The sequence below is a fragment of the Cervus canadensis genome, chromosome 10, assembly GCF_019320065.1.
Source record: "Cervus canadensis isolate Bull #8, Minnesota chromosome 10, ASM1932006v1, whole genome shotgun sequence".
In the NCBI taxonomy this organism is placed as follows: Eukaryota; Metazoa; Chordata; class Mammalia; order Artiodactyla; family Cervidae; genus Cervus; species Cervus canadensis.
This window is the reverse complement of record NC_057395.1, coordinates 24293862-24316810: the sequence shown is the minus strand read 5'-3', so window position 1 is coordinate 24316810 and position 22949 is coordinate 24293862. Positions and strand designations below refer to the sequence as shown.

General features: G+C 36.6%; 1 protein-coding gene across 11 annotated transcripts in view; it reads left to right on the top strand.

Annotated features, from left to right (window-relative positions):
• Positions 1-22949, top strand: part of NEBL (nebulette) — a 380361-nt gene that overhangs the window by 301201 nt on the left and 56211 nt on the right. For 8 of the 11 annotated variants that reach the window (XM_043478746.1, XM_043478742.1, XM_043478741.1 and 5 more), the window contains 7 exons: positions 5713-5826; positions 7389-7490; positions 11274-11378; positions 13115-13222; positions 15785-15895; positions 18558-18668; positions 21271-21381. The exons of 2 other annotated variants lie outside the window; for them this stretch is intronic. In XM_043478746.1, the coding sequence (XP_043334681.1) occupies positions 5713-5826; positions 7389-7490; positions 11274-11378; positions 13115-13222; positions 15785-15895; positions 18558-18668; positions 21271-21381 (762 nt within the window). The remainder of the gene's footprint in view (positions 1-5712; positions 5827-7388; positions 7491-11273; positions 11379-13114; positions 13223-15784; positions 15896-18557; positions 18669-21270; positions 21382-22949) is intronic. One more of the 11 variants, XM_043478739.1, reaches the window with a different exon arrangement.

The window sequence follows — 22949 nt, the reverse complement described above, 5'->3', positions numbered from 1 at the left end:
TAGCGTTTGTTCTAAAATTGCATGTGATGTATTTAATAGAGTGGGTTTTAAACCTAAATGTTCCTTCTTAGATTGCTGTTAAAACGGAATAATAAGTATTGTCCTTCAATTGTAAAGGGTATTAACTGGCTTGAAGGATCTCCCATTGTGGGCAAGCACACACCCTTCCAACCTCCTACCCCCAAACTTTTGGCTTAAATGTCACATCCTTGACTTGCTGATTTAAATTATATTGCTCTATTCCTCTTTATTCTGCTTTTCTTTATAGTTCTTAACACAGTGTTTATTAGTCATATAAAGGTATGTGTGTGTATATTAAATATCTGCTTCATTACCACTCAACAGGCTCTGTGGAGACAGGGTTTAATGGCATTAATGACACAGATTAAGCTTTCAAGAAATAGGTAGAGACCCATTAAACACATTCTCTAGATCATTCACATTTGGTACAAAGCCAGTAAAATATTATTTTGTCATGAAAATAAGGGCAGGGTATATTTTGTGTAAAATTCAGACTTAAACACACTGACTTTATGATGACTTCTACATAAAAATCTGTTTTTACTCTCCTCCTCAACAGCCTTTAGTTCAGTTTCATCCAAAATTGGAGGCAATTGCTCCCATGGATGTGTGGCATTGTGTTGTTGTTTACTTTTCATTTTCACTGATAATTAAGTGCACGTATCCAGTTTCCCATTTCTTTCCTAGCATTTGCTTCTGTGCCTCTGATGAAAAGCTTTCATTCAGGGTCTGCTCTTTTTCTGCTCTTCTGGCCCTTTGTAAATCTGAGCCATAGGTGATGCCATGAAGCCCGTACCCCTTGTGCTGAAAGCTTTGAACTACCGAGTTGGGAAATCAGACTTTAGCCATTTAAACACAGCCCTGCCAGGATGCAGTTATGAGGTGCTAGGTTAAGTTCAGTCACTGTGGTTGAGCAATTCTAGTGTTTTTTTCTAGTTTGAACCTCTGAAAGTTCTGCTAGGTCTGTGAAATTTTCTTACTAAACTTTTAAGTTTCATCCCATTTGCCTACCCTGTATTTTTCAAAAAGTTGGTAGATAGCAGGACCATTGGATATGATATTTATAATATGAGTAAAATCAGTCATAGGTGGAACTTATTGTTTGTTTCCAAAGTGATTGATTTATGTGTAAGGGGTAACATTGTGCCTTAAAACCATAGCAAAGTCACCCAACACCCATTTCGTCTTGCCTCAAGTGGTCTTGAAACTGGAAAGAAAAATACCATGTTCCATGGTTGAGTCACCCATTATAATGAAAGGAAAGCATCCTGATTTCTTAGGAGGTGCAAGTGTGCGTGAACAGGTGGACACTAAATGTGTGAACCGTGGATTCATGGTATGATAGAATGTTCTGTGTATATGTAGTTAGTGAGTGAACCAGTCAGAAGGTGAGTGATAGGACCTGTTTGAACTATTTGGCTAGTTTCTTAGCTCATTTATGTGCAAACCTTACAGCATGATAAGAAACAATTGAGTGTCAGTGTCTGGTAAGTGTATTTTTTATGGAATTCAGTTATTTTACTTTTTGGTTAATTATGAGAGAAACTCTTGCATTCTTGTTCTTTAGGTACCTTTTGAATCAGATAACGCAGAGTTCTGAAGTTTAGGATAAGATAAATTTCACAATACTTTGCTGATTATTAAACTCATTAGAAGTACATGGATGACAGTTACACTTTAAATAATTAAACCTTAAATAACCAGGGAAGGTTATTTCCATTTTAAAATTCAAATTTTAAGGTCTGTAGCCCCAGGCATAACTTTAAGAATAAAGTTTTCATAAAAATCTATTACAAGGCTATTAAAAAATTTGGAGACACTATGGAAGTTACCTGGTCCTGATTTTCAATGAAATAAGCCCTTCTCAATGTAATCCATCCATTTATTCATTCAAGCAAAACAGTTACTGAATAGATATTACATCCTTGGGGTTAGATTTTCAAGGGTGAACAGGAAAGATATAGCCCATGCCTTCACTGAACTTAGAGTCTAATGGGGAAGACCAATAGCCAGAGACAGTTTTACAAATAATTGCAGCAATGTATGATGAGGGACCACATAAATGTAGAGTGATTCAAAAATATATCAGCAGTAAGTATTCTAGATTGGAAGGTCAGAGAGGGTTTTCAGAAAGAAGTTACATTTGGGCAGCTGCAAGATGTGTAGAAATTATTCAGGTGAACATTGGGAGGAGGTAGGGAGCAGTAATTGAGCAGAAAAGCAGAAGATAGTTCTACTGGTGGACAGGTCAGCTGATAGAAAACTTCTGTTACAATCGGCAGAAATCTTGTTGGCTACAGCTTCTACCTGTCAACACTAACTGTACCTTTGGTAGCAGAACAAATGCTGCTTTTCTATTTTTGCTAATATTTGAAGACGGTTTCCCACCAATTCCCAAATCTCTTCCAGTATAGCACTCTTTAAGGGTAGTAAGTGATGCAGAGTGTGCATTAGATGAGTAATTCCTAAACAAATTAGTTAATAAGGAGAAGTGTGGCAGGAAATGCCACACTTTTAAAATACATATTTATATGTATTTAGTATAATATAGATGCAATATATTATTTTTATATCTATTGTTTTTCATTTCCTTTTACCTTTTTTCTCTTCCCAATAGATTGTTGTTCAAATCAGTTTAGCAGTGACTGTGGGGATTGTGTTGGGGGAATAGATTTGGGAAATTAGAGTATTATAGTTCCAACACCTACCTGAGGGTGTGAGTGTGAAAAGATGGTTGATTGCTTATCGTTTTCATATTAATCTATACATTTCTTTAAAGGACATATATTAAGTGCCAGATCCATTCAAAGTACTGTGTTGGGTACTAGGGATACAAAAATGAATAGAAACCTATTTCCTGCTCACTGTTTAATGGGAGAGCAGATAATTCAACTATGTCCAAAACTTAGAAAATAGTCTAATCTTGTATTTCCAGGGAAAACTCACCTTTAACAATAGGTTACTATTCACAGCAATATACTTGTAAAAATATACTTCAGATTTATCTTCTATATCTTTCAGAAATCAATGAAAATATTCTACTTAAAAATAGGTTACTGTTACTAAAGTTTGTCTTGTAAAACATCAGGTGAAAAATGCAGGGTTCTGTTTGTATTGAAGTGTTTAAATCTAATCAGTTAATTCAGCTGAGCAGTGCTGGCTTGCATCAACTTTTCTTTCAGTTATTCATATTCTTCAACCTCAGGTATACCACGAGTGTCTTAGTTATATTAGCTAAATGACGAGAATAGGTTCCATGATGCTTGAGCACAGAGGGTGCATCATTCTACCTTTGTACCACCGCCTGTAGTTCTCAGCACCGTTACACTAGGAGCACACAGCACAGAGTGGGGGTGTTAACTCGGGTATTCATCTGACACATTCTCAACCGTTATTAAACCTGGCGTTTGCTCTTTCCGAGTAAATGTATATTTCTGAAAAAACTGTAACCAGTTCACATGGTGATGATTCCTTCCTTCCTCTATTCATTAAACATTGAGCCTGTGTTGGATTCCTACTTTGAGTTAGGATGAGTTTCCTGTCTGAGTTTGGGAATGCTGATGTGAGCCCAGACACACTCCCATCAGGCCTGTAGCTGGTAATCTCTTCCAAAAGCAAATCTGATGGAGTCACATACATGCTTGAACTTACTTTTGGTTGGGCTTAGCGTAAAAGACCAGGATCCCTGACATAGCAGCAGGGTTCAGTGGGACCTGACATTCCCAAGTAATACTTCCTTCCATGTTGCCTCTGGGTTTAGTGTTACGGTGCTGAGAACTGCAGGGGGTACAAAGGCAAAATGATGCACTCCCTGTGCTCAAGGATCATGGAACCTATTCTTGCCATTTAGCTAATACGTAACTAAGACACTCGTGGTGCCTGAGGTTGGGGACTTATGAGTGATTGAAAGGATACTTGATGCGAGCCCATGTTACACAGCAGGATCAGTTGATTAGATGGAAAGAACTGCCCGCTGAGAGTGTTCCTGGCACCTCAGCATCGGGCAGAATGTTTTCCTTGATCACTGGACAGTGTTGGTGGATCTGGCTGAGTCGGGAGTACCATTCTAGGGGAAGTCAGTTCAGAGAGTCTATGACTGTAGTCAAGTGAATACCTGTCAGGCACTAAAACCTAGAAGAGACAAAAACACAGATCAGAATGTTGTGAAAAGTGCCACAGCAGGGGGGTTATTGAGGAGTGGAATTGCGTGTTTGGCAGAGGACCAGTTACAGAGGATCTTGGCTTTGGTGCCAGTTACTGTGGACAGTAGTGAAGGAGATCTAAATTGACTGCATTGGTGGTGGTGTCCCTAATTTCAAGATAAAATGATTTTCTAAAACTTGATGCTTTTCTTGTTTTAGGGAGGCCTCGCCTATTAATTATAATAAGTGAGATTTTGCTTGAAATTATAAGATAATATGATGATCACAAAGTATTATTAGCAAATGAAACTGCAACAGAAACTGCTGCATGTGAACCATCTTGAAATGTTTTCCAAATGTGTTCCCACCAGGATTTTTACCAGCTCCCTCCCAGAGGTACCAGCGTGTATCCCTGAGGGAGACCATCACCTAGTACACACTAGATTAAAAGAGTAACATGAGCCATTCCCAAACCGCCTTTTTTCTAAAGGTTTCTGCAAGGCAGAGTCTTAGGATGTATGGATAAATGTGCATTCTGAATGTTGTAAAGAAAGAAATAAAATAGTGTAAGAATCATAATATAATAAGATATAAAAGGACAAACAAAGCAGCTTGCTTTTGCCTACTTGTATCCTTTCCTGGCTACAGGAATTAAAGCAGTTAAATAATTAAATAAATGAGACTAGCTATTTTTGTTTTATTTTAGTAAAGAATTGTTTAGTCGTGTTCAACTCTTTTTCAGCCCATGGACTGTAGCCCACCAAGCTCCTCTGTCCATGGAATTCTCTAGGCAATACTGGAGTGGGTTGCCATTCTCTTCTCCAGGAGTTCTTCCTGTTCCAAGGATTGAACCCAGGTCTCCTGCATTGCAGGCAGATTCTTAACCATCTGAGGCACAAGGGAAGCTGTTTGGTTGCCTTAAGATTAGCTAAAAAAAAAAAAAAGAATCCACAGTGAAAGTTGGAGATGGTTCTGCGACTTAAAACAACTGTGAAGTGAAAGCAGAGAAATAATAAATGACATTAAATAAGCCCAGGATGTTTTAGAATACATAATCCCTAACAATGAGTTTTTTAATAAGGGGGAAATGATGAGAAAAACCATGGTAGGAGCTCTGTCTTGCATTTGCAGTCATTCTTTTAGGAAAATTCATGTTCAAATTCTGGTATTTGGGACCTGTTTTCTAAATGTGATAGATGTTAAGACATTTGTGGTCTCGATTTCTAATTGATCATAGATGTTAGGAATGCAGAAATGGAAACTGACATTTTAAAACCCTGAGATTCTATATAATTCTTGTTAATAGGATTTGAGTTCATGCCTAATTGCATTTATGATCCATGTTCAAGTAGAGGTGTTTTTTAATTTAAAAAAAAAACACCTTTATGCCTAATTAAGCTTTATATGGGGGGAAATACCAGGTATTTAAACTCTGCTGTCGTACATTTTTAAGGTAGCTTTTATCTGATCTAATTAGAAATCAAACGTGTTGCTTTGAAAGCTTGAAGGTAAATGTGCTATGTAATTTTTCCTGTTTCTTTTATGGCAGATTAAATACAAAGAAAAATTTGATAGCGAAATGAAGGATAAGAAACATCTTTACAATCCTCTTGAAAGTGCTTCTTTTAGGCAAAGTCAGCTGGCCACTGCCCTGGCGAGCAATGTAAGTTGCTTTCTGTCTCAGGATTGGTAATTTGCAGAATATTATTTTCAGTATGTTTTGATTCTTGTTTTGATAGACTTGGCTGTGTGCTAACTGTGATACTTAATCAAGATCATGTAATTGCCAAATAATTTTAGAAAACACTGAAGCCTATTTTCTTGAAGCTTTTCTGAAAAAAAAAAAGTGTTACTGATTACTAATTAATAAGTAGGAGTAGTTTTATTGGCAAAACTGTTAGTATTATAGCTGATAAAGAGTAGAAATAGATTATAGAGTTTTTCAGAAAAACTGTGTAGTATCATAAACTAATGATTATGACAATAGTTAGCCCATGTAATTATGCTCATAAAATTGTGAATATTTTAAAATATACCTGGAACATAGTAGTGTATCACAAGGAAATTTCCAGACATTTTTCTTGAGATGGCTTACAATTTCTTTCTTATCCCTTATGTAAATTCTGTGAAATACCTCTTCATAAGATTTGTTTTCATTTCATATCTTTAAAAATGAAGTTTCAATTTACAGGAAAATATATCTTAATTTTTTATTAGGATTAGGGAAAGTATAAAAACAGGAACATAGAAAAAATTAAATAGTTGAATGATGCATAGAGTACCTTTTTAAATATTAAGTTTGACTGTTGTTGAACTGTTCCTTTGTTAGAGCATTTAGACCTTTCAACTCCTTTTGTATCTGGAGGACTTAGTATATTTTACTTTCGTTCCTGTTTAGAAGGTATCATAATTTGTGTTCATTAACCAGATTTTGTTACTAGCAATTGAAATAGGTGTTTCTGACTTTTAGGACCTTTGGGAATGTTCTAATAATTCATTTTTTCTTATTTGATTATTTTTGTGTGTGTACAAGCATAAAGCAAATATGGCAGGAATATACTTAAAAGAACCTCCAGCATGGCATTGAAAGCTCAAGGTTTAGAATCTGTTGTCTGGATTTGAATCTTGCTCCACCACCTAATATTACACTTGCGTCTTTCTGTGTCTCAATTTCCTCCTCTGTGAAATGAGGATACTTAAAGTATTTACTTGCTAAGATTGTGGAGCGTACTTAATACATATAAAGTGTTTAAACAGAAAAGCGTTTGACTCATGGTAAGTGTTTGATGTTTTCTATTATTAACATTTTATAGTTCCAAAGCAATTGATTGAAAAGGTCTACATAGTAATAGGATGAAAACTACTAAAGGTTCTAAAATTGATACAAAAGATAATTGGAAGACTGTGGTAATTTCTAAAGAGTAAAGCTTCTATTTTCTTTATTTTTTGAAAGTAGAGTTTCTGTTAAAGTTACTTGTTTCTGTTAACATCACCCTTTTTGAGCACATAAACAATAAAAGGAGTTATCAAAATACTTTCAAGTCCCTGGGAATAACTTTTATTCATTCAGTAGTAAATGAGCACCATCTAGTGGCTACTTGTGAATTCATTTAATTTAATACCATTAAATAATACTTGGTTGTGTTTAAAATAATAATGGCCATAATGCAAAAGCATAGTATTTTCTTCTCCTAGATGGTATTTTGTTCCATGTTATTTTCATAGGTGAAGTACAAGAAAGACATAGAGAATATGCATGATCCAGTTTCAGGTCTCCCAAACTTGTTCTTAGACCACGCTTTGAAAGTCAGCAAAATGCTAAGCGGAGTAAGTGGTCGTGTGTTGGCTAGTGTAGACCTGTGACTCCGTGGCGCCCACGTGTCTGAAGTGCTTATGAGCGCACCTGCTTCCTAAGGCGAGCCTGGCCTTCACCCCCACCTCAGTAACTAACTTCATGGACACGAGTGTCTGTTGCTTAAATCCCACCCAGGCTGTTGCTTTACAAAGCTGGCTCTTTAATATCTCCTGAGTACAAGCTCTCTTGTGGAATAGCTACTCCTCAAAGTGTTATGTGAGCATCCTTCCTGTCCCTCTCCTTCCCCTGTCTTTGTAGTAGATTGGAGTCACTTGGAGGTCAGGCTCTTGAGTCAGCGGTCTTTTATTTTATGCCAGCCAGAGCAGACTGTCTGGTACTCAGAAGGTCTCAGTAGCATAAAAGTTGTCTTAGTCTGAATTATGTCTTCTCTAAAAATAAATCTCAAGAGTGTTTGCACTGCTGCTGTACTCTTAGTCTTGTGGAGGTTTCCGTGTTTTCTTCAACACAACAAGGAGGGGTGTCCTAATTAAATATCTGTGTCCACTGCCCAGTGGCCCATTGCATCAGAACTTGGCTCGTAGATGCTGTTTCCAACACGTGGTGCCTCTGAACCCTGATGTCACTGGCTCTCATTACTGATGACCCTTGCTCACCTGTGCCTCTGTTTCCTACACCTCAGAATGCCCCCATGTCAGGATGATGAACTCTAATTTGACCTCAAGTTATTTCTATGCCTATTTTAATAATGACTCACTCAAAAATTATCTGCATTTTTTATATATCTGTCTTGGATCAGGCACAGATTTGATGGCAAAGTATATCATCAAAGAATGTTTAAAAGTGAAAACAATAGTCTTCTTCAGGAGATGTGCCCACAGTCATGGATGAGAAAACTCCATAGTTATAACCTGCTTCCCAAACCATTAAATAATGAGATAACAACCTCAGTTCAGAACGGTTTAAAAATGTCTACATTTGGCTTTGAAATGTTGAAACTTCTGTTCATTATTTTGAACTTGAAATGTTATCTGTGTGAATTCATATTCATGGAAGAAATTAATTAATTATCACTGGTCTTTGGAGGCAAAGCAGCCCATTATTCTTTCCCATCTGTTGAGCAGGGATGAAGGTTGGGAGACCGTCAGGTGCAGAATTAGACTTGGTCCCTGGACACTTGATTCCTGCTGTCCTGCCATTTCAATGCTCATCCTCCTCTGTGCAGACACTCCTGTTTCTTGAGCGACTCTGCTTCAGTTGCACATTTTTAACCACGACTCAGAGATGTGCTTCTAAAAATCAGTATGTTTCTGAGATCTGAGCCTCTGCTTTCTTCACAGGTAGTCTTTGCTCATCCAGCTTGATCGTTGCAGTTGCACTTGACCTTGACTCTTCCTCATCCCTGTTTGGGTTAATTTCCTTTGGATGTGAGGATTCATGTATAAATAAGTCAGCAAAAATGTCCTGGTTATAATTCAAAAATATGGATTACCATGAAAAATGTAGGCCACTCATAGGCCATATTTCTTTTTGAAAATATTGACCTTTATTTTATAATAGTGGTGAAAAACAGTAATAGTAATTGTTTATATTTTCTCTTTAAGAAAACCCAACAAATTCATATATTACACTTGTTTTATATACCACTTGTAAAGTTTAAACCTTCGTTTTTTCTAGATCATATTTTTTCTCCACAGAAAAATTGTAACTGACTGGTTGCTTCATGAAGAGAAAATTTGAGTCAAAAAACATGTTACTCTGAAGTCTCTACTTATTAAAGTTGCACGATATTACATTGGTTCAAATTTATTGTATGTCAGAATTGCCTTCTTTTAAATTTTAATGTAAAGAGAATTAGAATTTTGTTGATTTATAAAGGCAACTTAATTTTAGTAAAAGATTGAGTAAGAGAATGCTTAAACAGGCATTCAACCAGAATTAGTTGTCAGTTTGTTATAAATGACTGGTTTTTAAAGACCTCTAAATGCCTTTGATATAAATCGTAATTTGAAAAATTTTACTGTGTAGAGTAAAATTAGTGCCTTATTAGTTTGTACAACCATACTGATTAAATTGGGGGGGATATTTTTCTTTGGAAAATAGAACACTGTTAGCTTTCAGGTTTTTTTTTTAAATAACTTTGCATAAATTAAAAAAGTGCATATTGTGTTACTCTGTTACTCCCACTAGGAGGCAACAGAGACTATTATATAAGAAAAAGCAAGTATTGATCATTCTTTTGCAGATCTTAGTTCAAATAGGGTGATTTTCTTTGGTTTAAAAGCAGGAGTTTCTGAAATTCTCTGTAACTAAAATAGATCATTAAGTGAGGGGCAGTATTTTTTGACCTTTTCTCAGTCTATAAACATTATTCCAGATACAATTCTAGACTTTATTAGTTCCGGATTTTAACTTAGTAATGGAATGTATCCTAGCTTGTTACATGCATTTCATATCTATTTTATAAACATATTTTATAAAATTGCTTCTAATCAAATCATAATATCTCTAAGTATATTGTTATTCTTTGAAATTATCTTTTAAAAAAATTAGCAGAGAAGCTAAAATTCAGAACTTGTTCTCTTTGGTCAAGATATGAACATTTTCATGAGCTTCCTGGGGGTGCTATTTTCCCTTAAAGTATTCTGGTTAGAGTTTGGGCGATACATGTCTTAGTTCCCTAATTGACCGAAAATGCCTCTGGGGACCTTGCTGTGTCCCTAAGGAAAGCAGTTTTCCTGTGTAGGCCACTCGGACCTTCCGTCCTTCCCATCCTTGGCACTGAGGCTTCCTCTTGTTTCACTGTGGATTACTGGAGCATGTTTTAGACCTAAGTGTCCTAGCTTGTTCCTGCTCGCTTTCTAATGCTGCTTACCTCTCCCTCCAGTCTACACTAAATTGCCATTTTCATTGAAATCCTCATTGTCTAAGAAGCGACCAACTTTAGCTTAAGTCTCTGGATATCCGAATCTTTGAGAGTTACCATTTCCCTCTAAAAGTCTGTTCCAAATAAGGCAAAATTACTAAGTGTCCAATCTCCAGTGGTAAAAATCATAAAGCAATGTTTGTCTTTTTGCTGCCTGTTGTGTTTAGAGTCCTACACTTGCCAAATTTGGCATTCTTATCCATTCTGTTCTCTTCCAAATTCACCTTTTTGTCCGTGTGTCTAAAAAGTATCTTAACCCAGTTTCTTCACCTTAAAAATTCAACCAACCATACCCAGATTCCTTGGTTTCTCTTTCAGCCACCTCCTACCTTCTCCTTTTAGGAAAGCTAGTTGAATTATTTCTCTCCCTCTCATTTTCCTTATGATCCGTTACATACAACTTTTTTTTTTTTTTTTTTACTTTCCTGACTCCAGATTTCCTTTCATCTGTTCTTTTCTTTCCTTCTCTTCTTGTAGATGCAGTTATTAATAAATACATTTCTGTTCTAGGATAAGGGCAAGATGAATTGCCTTTATTTTGCCCACTTTGCCTGTTCACATAAGTTATGGGCTTTTCTGCTGTCACTTCCCAGCGCTGCAGATATTATTTATGTTGGGTTTAGAGCCAGTAGTCCTCTGCTTCTCTTGAGTGTCTTAGATGCTGTTCACTCGGACCACCTAGAGCTGGTCTGCCTCCCGCTGCCGCTTTAGCTCGGGGTCAGCAGTCCACGTGACCGGTTGACAGCAGATGGGAACTTAGTAGCAGCTTTGCAACTCTTGTTGGCTTGCATTTTTCATTGTGCCCTCCTAAGTATCAGTTGCTCTTAACAGACCCTTCTATTCTTACTTTATCTTTGTGTTCTTTTTTTAGCGAGAATATAGAAAGGTTTTTGAGGAAAACAAAGGCACGTATCATTTTGACGTGGATGCTGCGGAACACTTGCACCATAAAGGCAACGCCGTGCTCCAGAGTCAGGTAGGAGGCCTCCCCGCGCGCTCAGCAACGCTCGCTGCCGGCACCTCCGCGGAGGTGCAGCCGCTGGGCGGGGGGGCAGGCATCGCCAGAAAAACCTCAGACCCTGTTCTCGCTCTGTTTATTAGGTTAGGGATGCTTGAACCGTGTTCCGGCAGGCAGGCGTTTCATAATATTATAGTTACTGTACGCAATTTAGAACTTACAAGATATGAGTTGATTAATTAACTAATGGTCAAATCTCATAATGCTGAAAACTTTTATAGTGTACTGGTCATTTTGAGCTGCAGAAGTATAATTTTCCAGGCATGAAGTTTATTATAGTTTTTCAGCTCAGTTGTAAGTGTATTAAAAATGGGAAATTATCTTACCAGTGTATTCTGCCTTAATGTTTCTTTCAATTATGAGATTCTATGTACTCTCTGAAAGAAACTTTTAAAAATATCTTTTTCCTTGAATACATTAAAGTTGATAACTTTTTAAATTCTGAATTTCAGTAATTGAAAAAAAGATATTATTTCCAGCATCTATTAAGATAAAATTTAAATCACTCTTTTAAATAAACCCTATGGAACATAAATTCCATAGTGATTTGATATCTACCTTCATTTATTTAAAAAATATACAAACCAGCTCTCCTTTAAGGTATAAAAGTATACATTTTTTTCTCTTTGCCTTTTTATTTTGTTTCTCCACAATATTTTACCCTAACATAGTGCTCACTTTCATAGTTCACTTTCATTGATCATTCTATTATACCTCTATAAAACAAAAATATTCCTAAAAATAGGAATTAAAAAATTTGTTATATGTCCTGTTACCACAAAGTTCTAAGTTCTGAAAAGATTCTTTTGGATTTAAATACCATTAAAATTATTTTTATTATAATGCAGCTTAAGAACCAATTTCATTAGTAATTTTTATATATAAGGATTTTACTGAAAATACATATCTCAATAAAATGAATCATGATCAAAACTATGAATTTAATTTAAAAAGGTGTATTGCTAAAAAAAGCCAACCACTCTTGCAGCTTGCGGAATATAATTCTAGTTTTTGTTTTTAGGAGATAGAAAATATTGATCATTTTATGAACTGAAATAGATAAAGATTGGTTGCAATGAGTAAATAATTCATGGTATGATCTGATTAAATAATGCTTAGCAAAATTGAAGGAAGTCACATAAAAGCTCTGTGTGTGTTTCACTCCGCGTCTGTGGGAAAATTCAGCAGTCCTGAAGAACACTGTCCTTCCTTTGTCAGAAAGGCAGACTGTCACAGCTCTGGTTTTCTTCTTGTTCATGATTTACTGATAGGCATCAAAGTTATCACAGTGATCTCTCTGTCTCTTTTCTCCTCTGTCTCGGCCTCTTTGTGTCTTCTCTCTCTATGTATCTATGTACATATGTATCTATGTCCCTATACATGTGTGTGTATTAATGGCATGTGTGTTTACATGTATAACTCCACATGTGATATATATCTATCTATCCCATCTGTTTACATATACAAATCCTAGAACTACATTATTCTAAACCATTCATATCCCTTAAAAACTTTAATGTTACCTGTTTCCTTTCTTTGTATATCATTAACCACAGGGAACCTAGTGATCAGATGGCCAGAACATTGTGCTTTTTAGAAAATAGAGTGATCGATTTTGCACATATATTTATTTTACTTTGTTTGTGTAAGGGCTTGTGAGCTTTATGTGCCATTTATACTTTTTTTTTATGAAGGTGAAGTACAAAGAAGCGTATGAGAAAAATAAGGGAAAATCGATGCTTGAATTTGTTGAGACACCGTCATATCAAGTTTCAAAGGAGGCTCAGAAGATGCAGAGTGAGGTGAGTCTTTTTGTTTTGCTATCAACTACTTATTGCAAATTTGATGGTTTAGTGCGTCCGGAAGAAAGTATACTGCACTAGCCAGACCAAGGGATCTGCACTATAGACCCAGGCATCTAGTCCAGGTCATTGATTTTTTTTTTCCTGGCTCTCAGTTTCCCAGTTTTTCCCATTTGGCAAATATGAATACTAGGCCAGGTGAGCTCTTGCATTCTGTGATGAGAAAATTGACACTTTCAGGCTGTGGCCATGTAAAATTATGATGAGCAGATAAAAACTAAAAGGAAAATGAAGGGCTGGTTCCTTTAGTTACCTTTTTTTGGTAATGAAAATAGAGCTAACATTTGTTAAGTACTTACTCTGTGCTAGGTGACAGGCTGAATGTTTTATATATGTTGGCTCATTTAATCCTCTCAAGGTAATGATGCTAGGTAGGTATATTCCTAGACTGATAATGCATCCATTGAAATTAATTGTCTTACCTAAAATTACCTATCTAATAAGTGCTAGTGGGTAAAATTCATAAATGATTCTCTTTTTCCTGTTAATTTATTTAACTGATTCTCCCCCTACCCCTGGCTAATAATCAGTGACATCAGAAACTTTCAAGGAAGTTTCAAGGCATCAAGAGAAGAGATCATTTATAAGTTTTTTTTTCTACTTATCCATTTAATTCTCTACTTAAGATAATGCTAGGTCACATCCACATAGTCACCTGAAACTGGTTCCTGTCTATCCCAATGAGATTTCTTCTGTTGTTTTTTTGGGGGGGCACAGGGGGTGAGGGTGGGCAGAGGGGAATCAGACACCAGACACAAATGGTTTTGTCTACAGACACATCCAATTTCTGTGGGTACAACCAAGTTTTTATTTCAAAGGGACAGAAGTAGTGGGCAGTTACTATCAGCTGGTTACAACCACAGTGCTAGACTCCAGGCATGCTCAATGGGCAAATCTTTTCTAGTTTTTAAAAACAACATCAAAACAGGGCGGCATGATAATTTATTTCTTCTTTTTATTTGGCTGCACTGCGTGGCTTGTGGGATCTTTGTTCTCTGACCAGGAATTGAGCCCTGGCCTTGGAAGTGGAAGCACCGAGTCCTAACCACTGGACCTCCAGGAAATTCCCAAGAAATGATAATTTCTAGACAGCAAAACCCTCCTAGGAATTTACTAAACATTACATGTGCTTTGTTGAAATGTTATGATACATCTTCTCAGACAAAGGGCATGCAGATTACTGTGGCCTGTTGAATTTCAGAATTGTTTAATTTCTTCTTCAGGGGAGAGAGGAGAAAATAATTACTTGTATTTTTCATATCTTGTTATTTTCTTGAGCCAATAAAGGTGGAATTTGATCAAGAATGGCTCAGTGACTGTTTTACCTGAATCAGTCAGTTCTTTTTAAGTGAATTGACGGAGCAGGTAAACGATCAAAATTCAAAAGCCCTATGAAAACTCACATTTAATGGGATGACTCACTGGAATATCTTTTGTTCTAGTCTGTTTGGGCTGCTCTAACAAAGTACCACAGACTGGGTAGCTTAAGCAATAGAACCTTATTTCTCATAGTCGAGGAGGCTGGAGGTCTGAGGTCAGGGTGCCAGCGTGCTGAATTCTGGGCTGCAGACTGCTGCCTTCTTGTGTCCTCACATGATGGAGAGCAGGGAGGGGAAGGAAGCAGGCTTGTTAGTGACTCTCTGAAGGACGTGAATCCCATTCATAGTCTCTCATGTATGGTGGCCTCAGCTAATCCTCATCACGTCCTGAAGGCCCCACCTCCTAATGTCCTAATGTTGTGGGGAGGTAGGGGATCAACATACGGGTTTTGGAGGGGCATATTCAGTCCACAGCACCTTGTCTGCGTTCTGAGAACAGTACATAAAGTACTGTATATATCCTTCACATCACCTTCTTCTCTTTCATTGCTAGTTGCTGTTAGTGCCCATTCGTGTCCGTCATTGCTAGCGCCAGATTTCAAATTAATTTCCCTCTGTCTTGTTGTCAGTGAACCACAGCCCAGATAAAAGCTCTGCTTTCATGAGCCATTTGGGTTCTCTGGAAGTTTAAGACTATATGACGTTGTCAGGTAAATTCACCTGAGAGACACAGGTCTCAAAAATCATGTTACTTTTCTGACAACAACGTGCAGAAGGAGCTACTGGTGTCTCAGGATTACCCTCGTTCTCTCCTGGCCCTGCTGACTCCACTTCCCCGGACCTCTTGCTCAGTCACGGGAATACCCACGCTGAGGACGCCGGTACCATTCTGGTCTCACGGTTCCTTGATTTTTTTCCTGTACTAGTTCACTTACTTTCTTCTCACCAAGAAATCCTGGAATGTAAATGCATGATTAATATATCCTAATGTTGCATTTCTGTATTAGGAATGATGGTAGCATATGATCTGAGATATTATGTTAAGGTTGTTAGTAGGAAGACTCAGAGGTGATAGAATTATATAAGAAAAACATCGATTTTGTTCCAGGAACACTTGTTCTGTTATCTTTTCAACAGTCACTGGTATTTTCTAAATTTAAAATTATGTGGTCTTACTTTACAGAAAGTTTACAGAGAGGATTTTGAGAAGGACATTAAAGGAAGGTCATCAATGGATTTAGACAAGACTCCAGAGTTTTTACATGTAAAGTACATCACCAACCTTCTGAAGGAGGTATGGTCCTACTATTTACTCTATAATTCTGCAGAAGAAATTTAAAGAAATAACCCAGAAAATATGCACTAATCAATTCTCTACTAATTCTCTAATTCAGTGTTTGAGTTATTCATCCATTACTCTTTCATTCACATTGACCTTCACTAATACAGTTTTATGTTTTCATTAAAAACAGGAAAGTGTTAATATTTCCATTTAATGTTGAAGGACGAAATTACCCAGATTTCCTTGAAAAACTTGAAAAATACTTTGATTTTATGTTTGGCTTATAGCTTAGCAGCCCTATAAGTAGTTTTATAGCTTTACAGCAGTTAGTTTTTTAAAAAAATATTTTCAGTGTGGATGAGGTTAGCTGGATTCTCTCAAATTTAGTTATTATAAACCACATATTAGAACCAGCTTTTTCTGTAACTTCTCTGCAGCGTTCTTATGACATTTGATATCAGAAATGAGGTGATGTGTGAAGGTCTGGATAAATGGTACATTTATAAGTGGCTTGTGTTCTAAGTAGGGAAAAAATAATATATTTAGCACATACAGCATAAGAATTCATTTCCATTTTTCATTTTATACTCAGCAGCATTTCCCCCCAACCCCAAACTTAGTGGTACATTTTGGCTCACAATGTTATTAAATTTGTTGAACATTAAGGCCCTCAAATCTAACAATTAAAAATATCATGTTCACAGTTTAAAAGTTTTGTTTTTGTTTCTGCTTTTTTTTTTTTAATAGTTTCTAAGTAACTTGGAACTCTTTCAGTTCTTTGTTTAAATAGTTTCTCTTTACATTAAGAGAAAGCATCAGAGAACTCCATTTCATCCTAAATTTTGAGCAGAAGAAACTATCCCTGAAAGAAGTGTCTTAAACCAGTGGAACAGAGTATAATTACCTGCATAGATGTTAATCATCATGAACTTCTTCTTTAATAACAAAACACCAACTGGCTTTAGCATTTAACTACTCATAGAAATTTAATGTGATTCACTGTTGTAATGTATGCTGGCCTATCATGGAAGAGAATTCTTGCTACCCTATCTCTTCTCACTTCTAGTTCCTATGAAATTTTTTGAAGTTAAAGGGTGATCATGTGACAACTTCCTGCGATTATTGTCTTCTATTTAAATAATATGCACTATTTACATGAATTTTTTAAAAGAGAGTCTTTTTATTATTTACATACAAATGAAAATGTGAGATCTATTTTGAGAATTGTAAATGACTTTAATATACATACTATTGCCATTTTCTTTTATTTTTCTTTGTGAATGAATCTTATTTTAGACTTATTGATTCAGAATGTATGCATCAGTATAAGAAAAAAGCCCAGAGACTATGATTAAAAATCTTTTAATTAAGTTAGTGATACTGATATCTAATTTTAAAAAGAGACTCATGACTTAATGAAATTGTGACTTCGTTTTAAATGTGTAAGCATTTAGCTTCAAATTGTCTTTGCATTCTTTATGGTTTTTGCATTGCTGTTGTCATATAATGTATCTTTTTATGCTTAATTTTATTCCCTCAGTTGTCCTTGACACTGGTGTAGCAAGTATTTTTATTTTCATTTTGTCCCTGTGAAAATCAAGGCTCAGTTACTTAAAGTCCTCTTGAAGGTCACAAGACCAACAAGTGAAAGAATCCAGGTCATTTGACTCCAGAGCTCTTTCCAAAATTACATGCAGGTCATTACAATGTCTTGTAGGCTATTAGTTAAGCAGAGGACCAGCTAATTTAATTAAACTGGACAAAGAGAAAATAACATCAAATGAACCCCTAGAATTAACTAGAATATGATTTCTTATCCTTAAAGGAAGTCTCATCTTTCATCTGACAAGTTAGTCATAAAGGCAACTTAACTGAATTGAATTAAGATATACATTGTTTTCATAATTCAATTAGTAAGAAGACAAATTCATTAGCACAAACCAAAAAAAACCATATTATATGTACAGATTAAAGACATTTGGATCTACTTAAAATATTATGTTAAAATGGGTGAAATTCAGACTATGTATTATCAATTTGTAGGAAATTATTTGGTTTTACATATCTTCGAATAAAATGGAAACAAAAAATTGGCTAAATCAGTCCTTTTGATTTTTGTAATTTTTCACTCTTTTCCAATTATGTTCTTTTAATGATTCATATTTTATAGACAGCTTTCAAAGAAATACTTCAAGTAATTAGTAAGAAGCATGCATTCTTAAGACCTTCCTTACCGTTTAAAGGGAAGAGGGGTGGGGTGGGAAGGGAGATGGGGGCGAGATTCAAAAGAGAGGTGGTATATGTATACCTTTGGCTGATTCATGTTGAGGTTTGACAGAAAACAGCAAAATTCTGTAAAACAATTATCCTTCAATAAAAAATAAATTTTAAGAAAGGGAAGATATCTTTTAAAAATATGGCTCCAATATGGTGCCAAAACATGTGGGAAGACAGGATAAAAGAAAAAAGATTGATAGTATTGGAAACCACACAACCATGACTAAAAGAGAAAATGAAGTATCTGTAGGAAATAAAGAGCATGAATGCTTGGAAATCTGGTTCATTCCTTTCTAGAAATATTTTCTTTCTGTGGTCTCTGGAAACACATGTAAAACAGTATATAAATTAAAGAGTTTCCCAGTAAATTTCAAACAGTAATATTCTTGTTTCATAGAAAGAATATAAAAAGGATTTGGAAAATGAAATAAAAGGGAAAGGAATGGAGCTTAATTCCGAAGTACTTGATATTCAAAGAGCAAAACGAGCATCTGAAATGACTAGTGAGGTGAGTTCATTTATTTAACAATTGAGAATATATGAATTTTCAGCTGATTTCCTTATCTGTAAGTCTTTCTCAGAGATTATACAGTTGACCTTTGGACAAAATGGACTTAAACTGTGCAGGTCCACTTATACATACTTTTCAATTGTAAATTCTGCAATCCTCCACAGTCCATGATTGGTTGAATCTGTGAATGCTGAGGAACCTTGGATGTGGAGGAACCTCTCATGTGGAGGGCTGATGATAAGTAATAGGGGAATTGACCCTCTTGTTGTCTGTGTTAACCGTATATAAATGTTCTGCAGCTTTTATGTGTAAGATGGTAATAAGCATTATGTCCTAGTAATCTTTTTGCAACCAATGAATTTTTTTTTAAAAGAAGGATGCTCACCATCTCCTGTCTATATAGTATGAGAAAAATGAACATTTCCTTATTTCAGAAAAAATTCTATATACTTAACCAAAATAATTGAATAAGATTTAATGTCATCTTTTAAACTAGTGAAAGGCAGATTAGGAAGGTGGTCTGTTAGTAACTACAGTTTAAAAGTTCACATGATCACTGGCTGTCCCAGTTCTTGGCTAGCTACTGAGTCCACTTAAACCTCTTTATAAAATGAAAGTGGCCATTACTCACTTTACATGAAATTTTTTAAGAATGAAGTGCCTCTGAAGTGCTGTAAGTCCTTTTATCTCATTACTTTGTTAGCAAATAATGACACTGTCTTTGAGGAGAGTCTAGCTGACTTTAACAGTGAAGAAATTTAAGACTTTATCCACATATGTCAATAAACCATGGTAATGATAATGATGATCACAATGATGATACTGATGTGACCGTATTAGTTAGGTTGCAAATGATCGAAACCCAAGTCAAACCTGATTAAGAAACTGTTTTGGTTTAAGAACAGAGAAATCTGAGGATCACATTCAGGTTGGAATTTGAATACTGTCCCTTTTCCTTCATCTCTCTCTTCTGTTATCTTCACTCTTGCTTTGCTCTTGAGAGGCTGTTTCTATGTGATGGCACCTCTTCACGACAGTCATGTGTGACTCTTTGTGACCCCATGGACTATATAGTCTGTGGAATTCTTCAGGCCAGAATACTGGAGTGGGTAGCCTTTCCCTTCTCCAGGGGATCTTCCCAACCCAGAGATCGAACCCAGGTCCCCCGCATTGCAGGTGGATTCTTTACCAGCTGAGCCACAAGGGAAGCCCAAGAATACTGGAGTGGGTAGCCTATCCCTTCTACAGTGGATCTTCCCGACCCAGGAGTTGAATCGGGGTCTCCTGCAGGCAGATATTTTACCAACTGAGCTACCAGGGAAGCCCCCTCTTCATGACAGGGTAACTCATCTCTGTGGCCACTAATCCCAGTAGGAAGTGAGCATCTGTTTGCTTACAATACGATTAAGGTCTAAGGACTGGGTCTTACTGAGCCACCTTCTGTCTTGTGCCCAGACTCAACCCAGTCATTCTCTCTGGAGTCAGAGGAGTGTCACGTGCTGATGATCTGGTATGGTTCTCAGGGTCACCACTGTTCAGCTCACTTTCTAGTAGTTTAATGGTGTTTTAAGTATAAAATATTCTAAATTGATATGTGTTTTTTAAAGATTTATATTCATCTTTGGCTTACGTTTTTTACATAAATTAAAAGAACTATTAAAAGCATTTTAGTGGAATTGAAAATATATGTAGGAAAAATCACACTCACCCCAGAACAACCCACCCAGAGTTGATGGATTAAGGGAGATTAGAGGTAATTCCTTAAGGGAAAATTGTGGAACTTTTTGCCAGAAGAGGCAGAAACAACACTGTCCACCATGATATCTTTGACTAACTTTATCTATAAGGTTATAGATAAGGTTATCTATAGCAGTAATTTTCTATAAATTTTTTTCTGTTGTGGGTGATATATCTAGTGACATTCAGAGTTCAATTTTGTAAATTACTTATCAGTAATACATGGGAAAGGTTTTTCAAGCTCTCAGTGGCAGAGTTCATCCAAAGAGAGTTGATGGCAAGACAGTGCCAGGAGCACCAATAAACCAGGCCTTAGCATGTGGATTTAGGAGTAAAAAACTGGAAAAAAGCTCTCAATTACTGAAAACGCACTCTGTTCTGGGCAGTAGGCTACTTGCAGTCTCAGCGATCCTCACAGTGATCCTGCACAGAGGAACTATAATCCTCATTTTGCAGATGAGTAAACCAGAAATGTGAAGAAACAGTTCCAGTATCACACACGTGGCCACGAGTGCTCTGACCACAAAGTCAGTCTTCTTTCTAAAACATCCACTCAATTAAACTTGCCTTCCGATCCTTCTGGCCCCAAGACAGTTGTCACTGAAGATTGTCACCTGGCAATTGCCTTTATATAGCAAAAATCTTGAGAGTGTATATACTCTTCTTCAGTGAGGATAGTGAGTATAGTTCTAAGCAGTTCAGAAAATTTAGGTCTAGATGATCGTTCATAGTACAAAGTAAGCTCTGTTTTCTTCTTTTAAAAAAAAGAAAGACATGTTTAGCTATTTTTGGTATCATTGAATACAGATATGTCTTTGTCCTCTCAGTGTCTGAGTATTGCAAAATGTTGCTTTTTTAATAGAAAGAATACAAGAAAGACCTGGAATCAGAAATTAAAGGGAAGGGAATGCTAGTTGGCACTGACACCCTTGGAATTCAGCATGCCAAAAGAGCTTCCGAGATAGCGAGTGAGGTGAGTATTGAGAGCGAGTGACGTAGACCTGGAGGCTCCTGTTTTGGAACTTAACAAATCATAATAACAAACTGATTAATACATGGACTTTTTCAAAGCTTTCTGTGACTAGTTTAACAGTTTGAAACGGAAACCATTCACAATCATCATGCTTACTGGGAAAATTCACAGTTTCTGCTTTGCTCATTAACTTTAATATGTCGAAGAAAACTTGGAGAAGGGCGTTTTAATAGAACACACAGACACAGACACGAATACACTTTTAAACTTTATCCCCTAATACAAGTTTCATGTTAATTTTACTGTATGATTAATATCTTCATACCATTTTTTTTTTTTTTTTGAGGATGGATCATGTGCTGCTTGGCACATTTCATTTCCAGCTATGTGAGCAGAACTTGAAAATCACACATTGAGATTGTAACATGACAGTGATGCTATTTTTGTTTGTTTGGTTACGTGTTCTCAAAATATGCTCTGTTGACCTCAACAGTGTGTCTGAAATTTCTGTAGAATCAGCATTTTGTGTTGAAGTTCTTTCATCTAAAACCATTTCTTCTTCATGTAATACATGAACGACAGGATATTGAAGTTTTGTCTTAGATGCTATGAAGTGATAGATATAAAATAACAAAGTTGTAGGAATCAGATCTTACATGTATTTTTCGAATGAAATAGCCCAGAATCAGTTCTACATCTCTTGAACTCCCTCAGAAATTTTGAAAATATAGAAGGGCCACTGGAGCAGAGAGTGTTTGGGAAGAGATGATTTAAAAGAAACACGTGTAAAGTGAAAGTTGGGGTGCAGGCTAAGGGGTGCAGCTCCCATACCTCAAGGCTGGCTGGGGTTGAGGCTCCAGTCGCACTACTCTGAGAGCTATGATGTGACATTTGCATTTCGGCAGAGCTGCCTTAGGACTGACTCCCACTCAGGGAATCTGGAGGCTGAGAAGTAGCTGAATAACTACCAGGGGAGTTACTGCTGTGCTGAGATCTGCCTCCATCCCCAGGGTTAGATACTGGCCAGGGGAATGGAATGGTGATAACTTTGTTTCAGATACAGAAACTAGGGATGGCCTAGAATTCTTGACCAAAAGGGATTCCATTTAGAAATGGTGGGAGTGGGGTGGGAGGATGCATGCTGAGCAGAGACTTCAAAACCTTCTGCCCCTAATTCTACCCCTAATTCTGTCATCCTCCTGAGAGATAGCCATTGTTAGGAATTTTCTGTAGAGTCTTCCAGATCTGTTTTTCTGTGTATATAGATAACTATGCATTTGTGCATAAGGAACTGAAAAAAACCTTAAATAAATATGATGTACTTTGGGCTTGCTTTTCTCACTGAATATTATGGACTCTTTTCCATGTTCAGTTCAGTTCAGTTCAGATCAGTTACTCAGTCGTGTCCGACTCTTTGCAACCCCATGGACTGCAGCATGCCAGGCCTCCCTGTCCATCACCAACTCCCAGAGTTTACTCAAACTTTTGTCCATTTAGTCGGTGATACCATCTAACCATCTCATCCTCTGTCATCCCTTTCTCCTCCTGCCTTTAATCTTTCCCAGCAT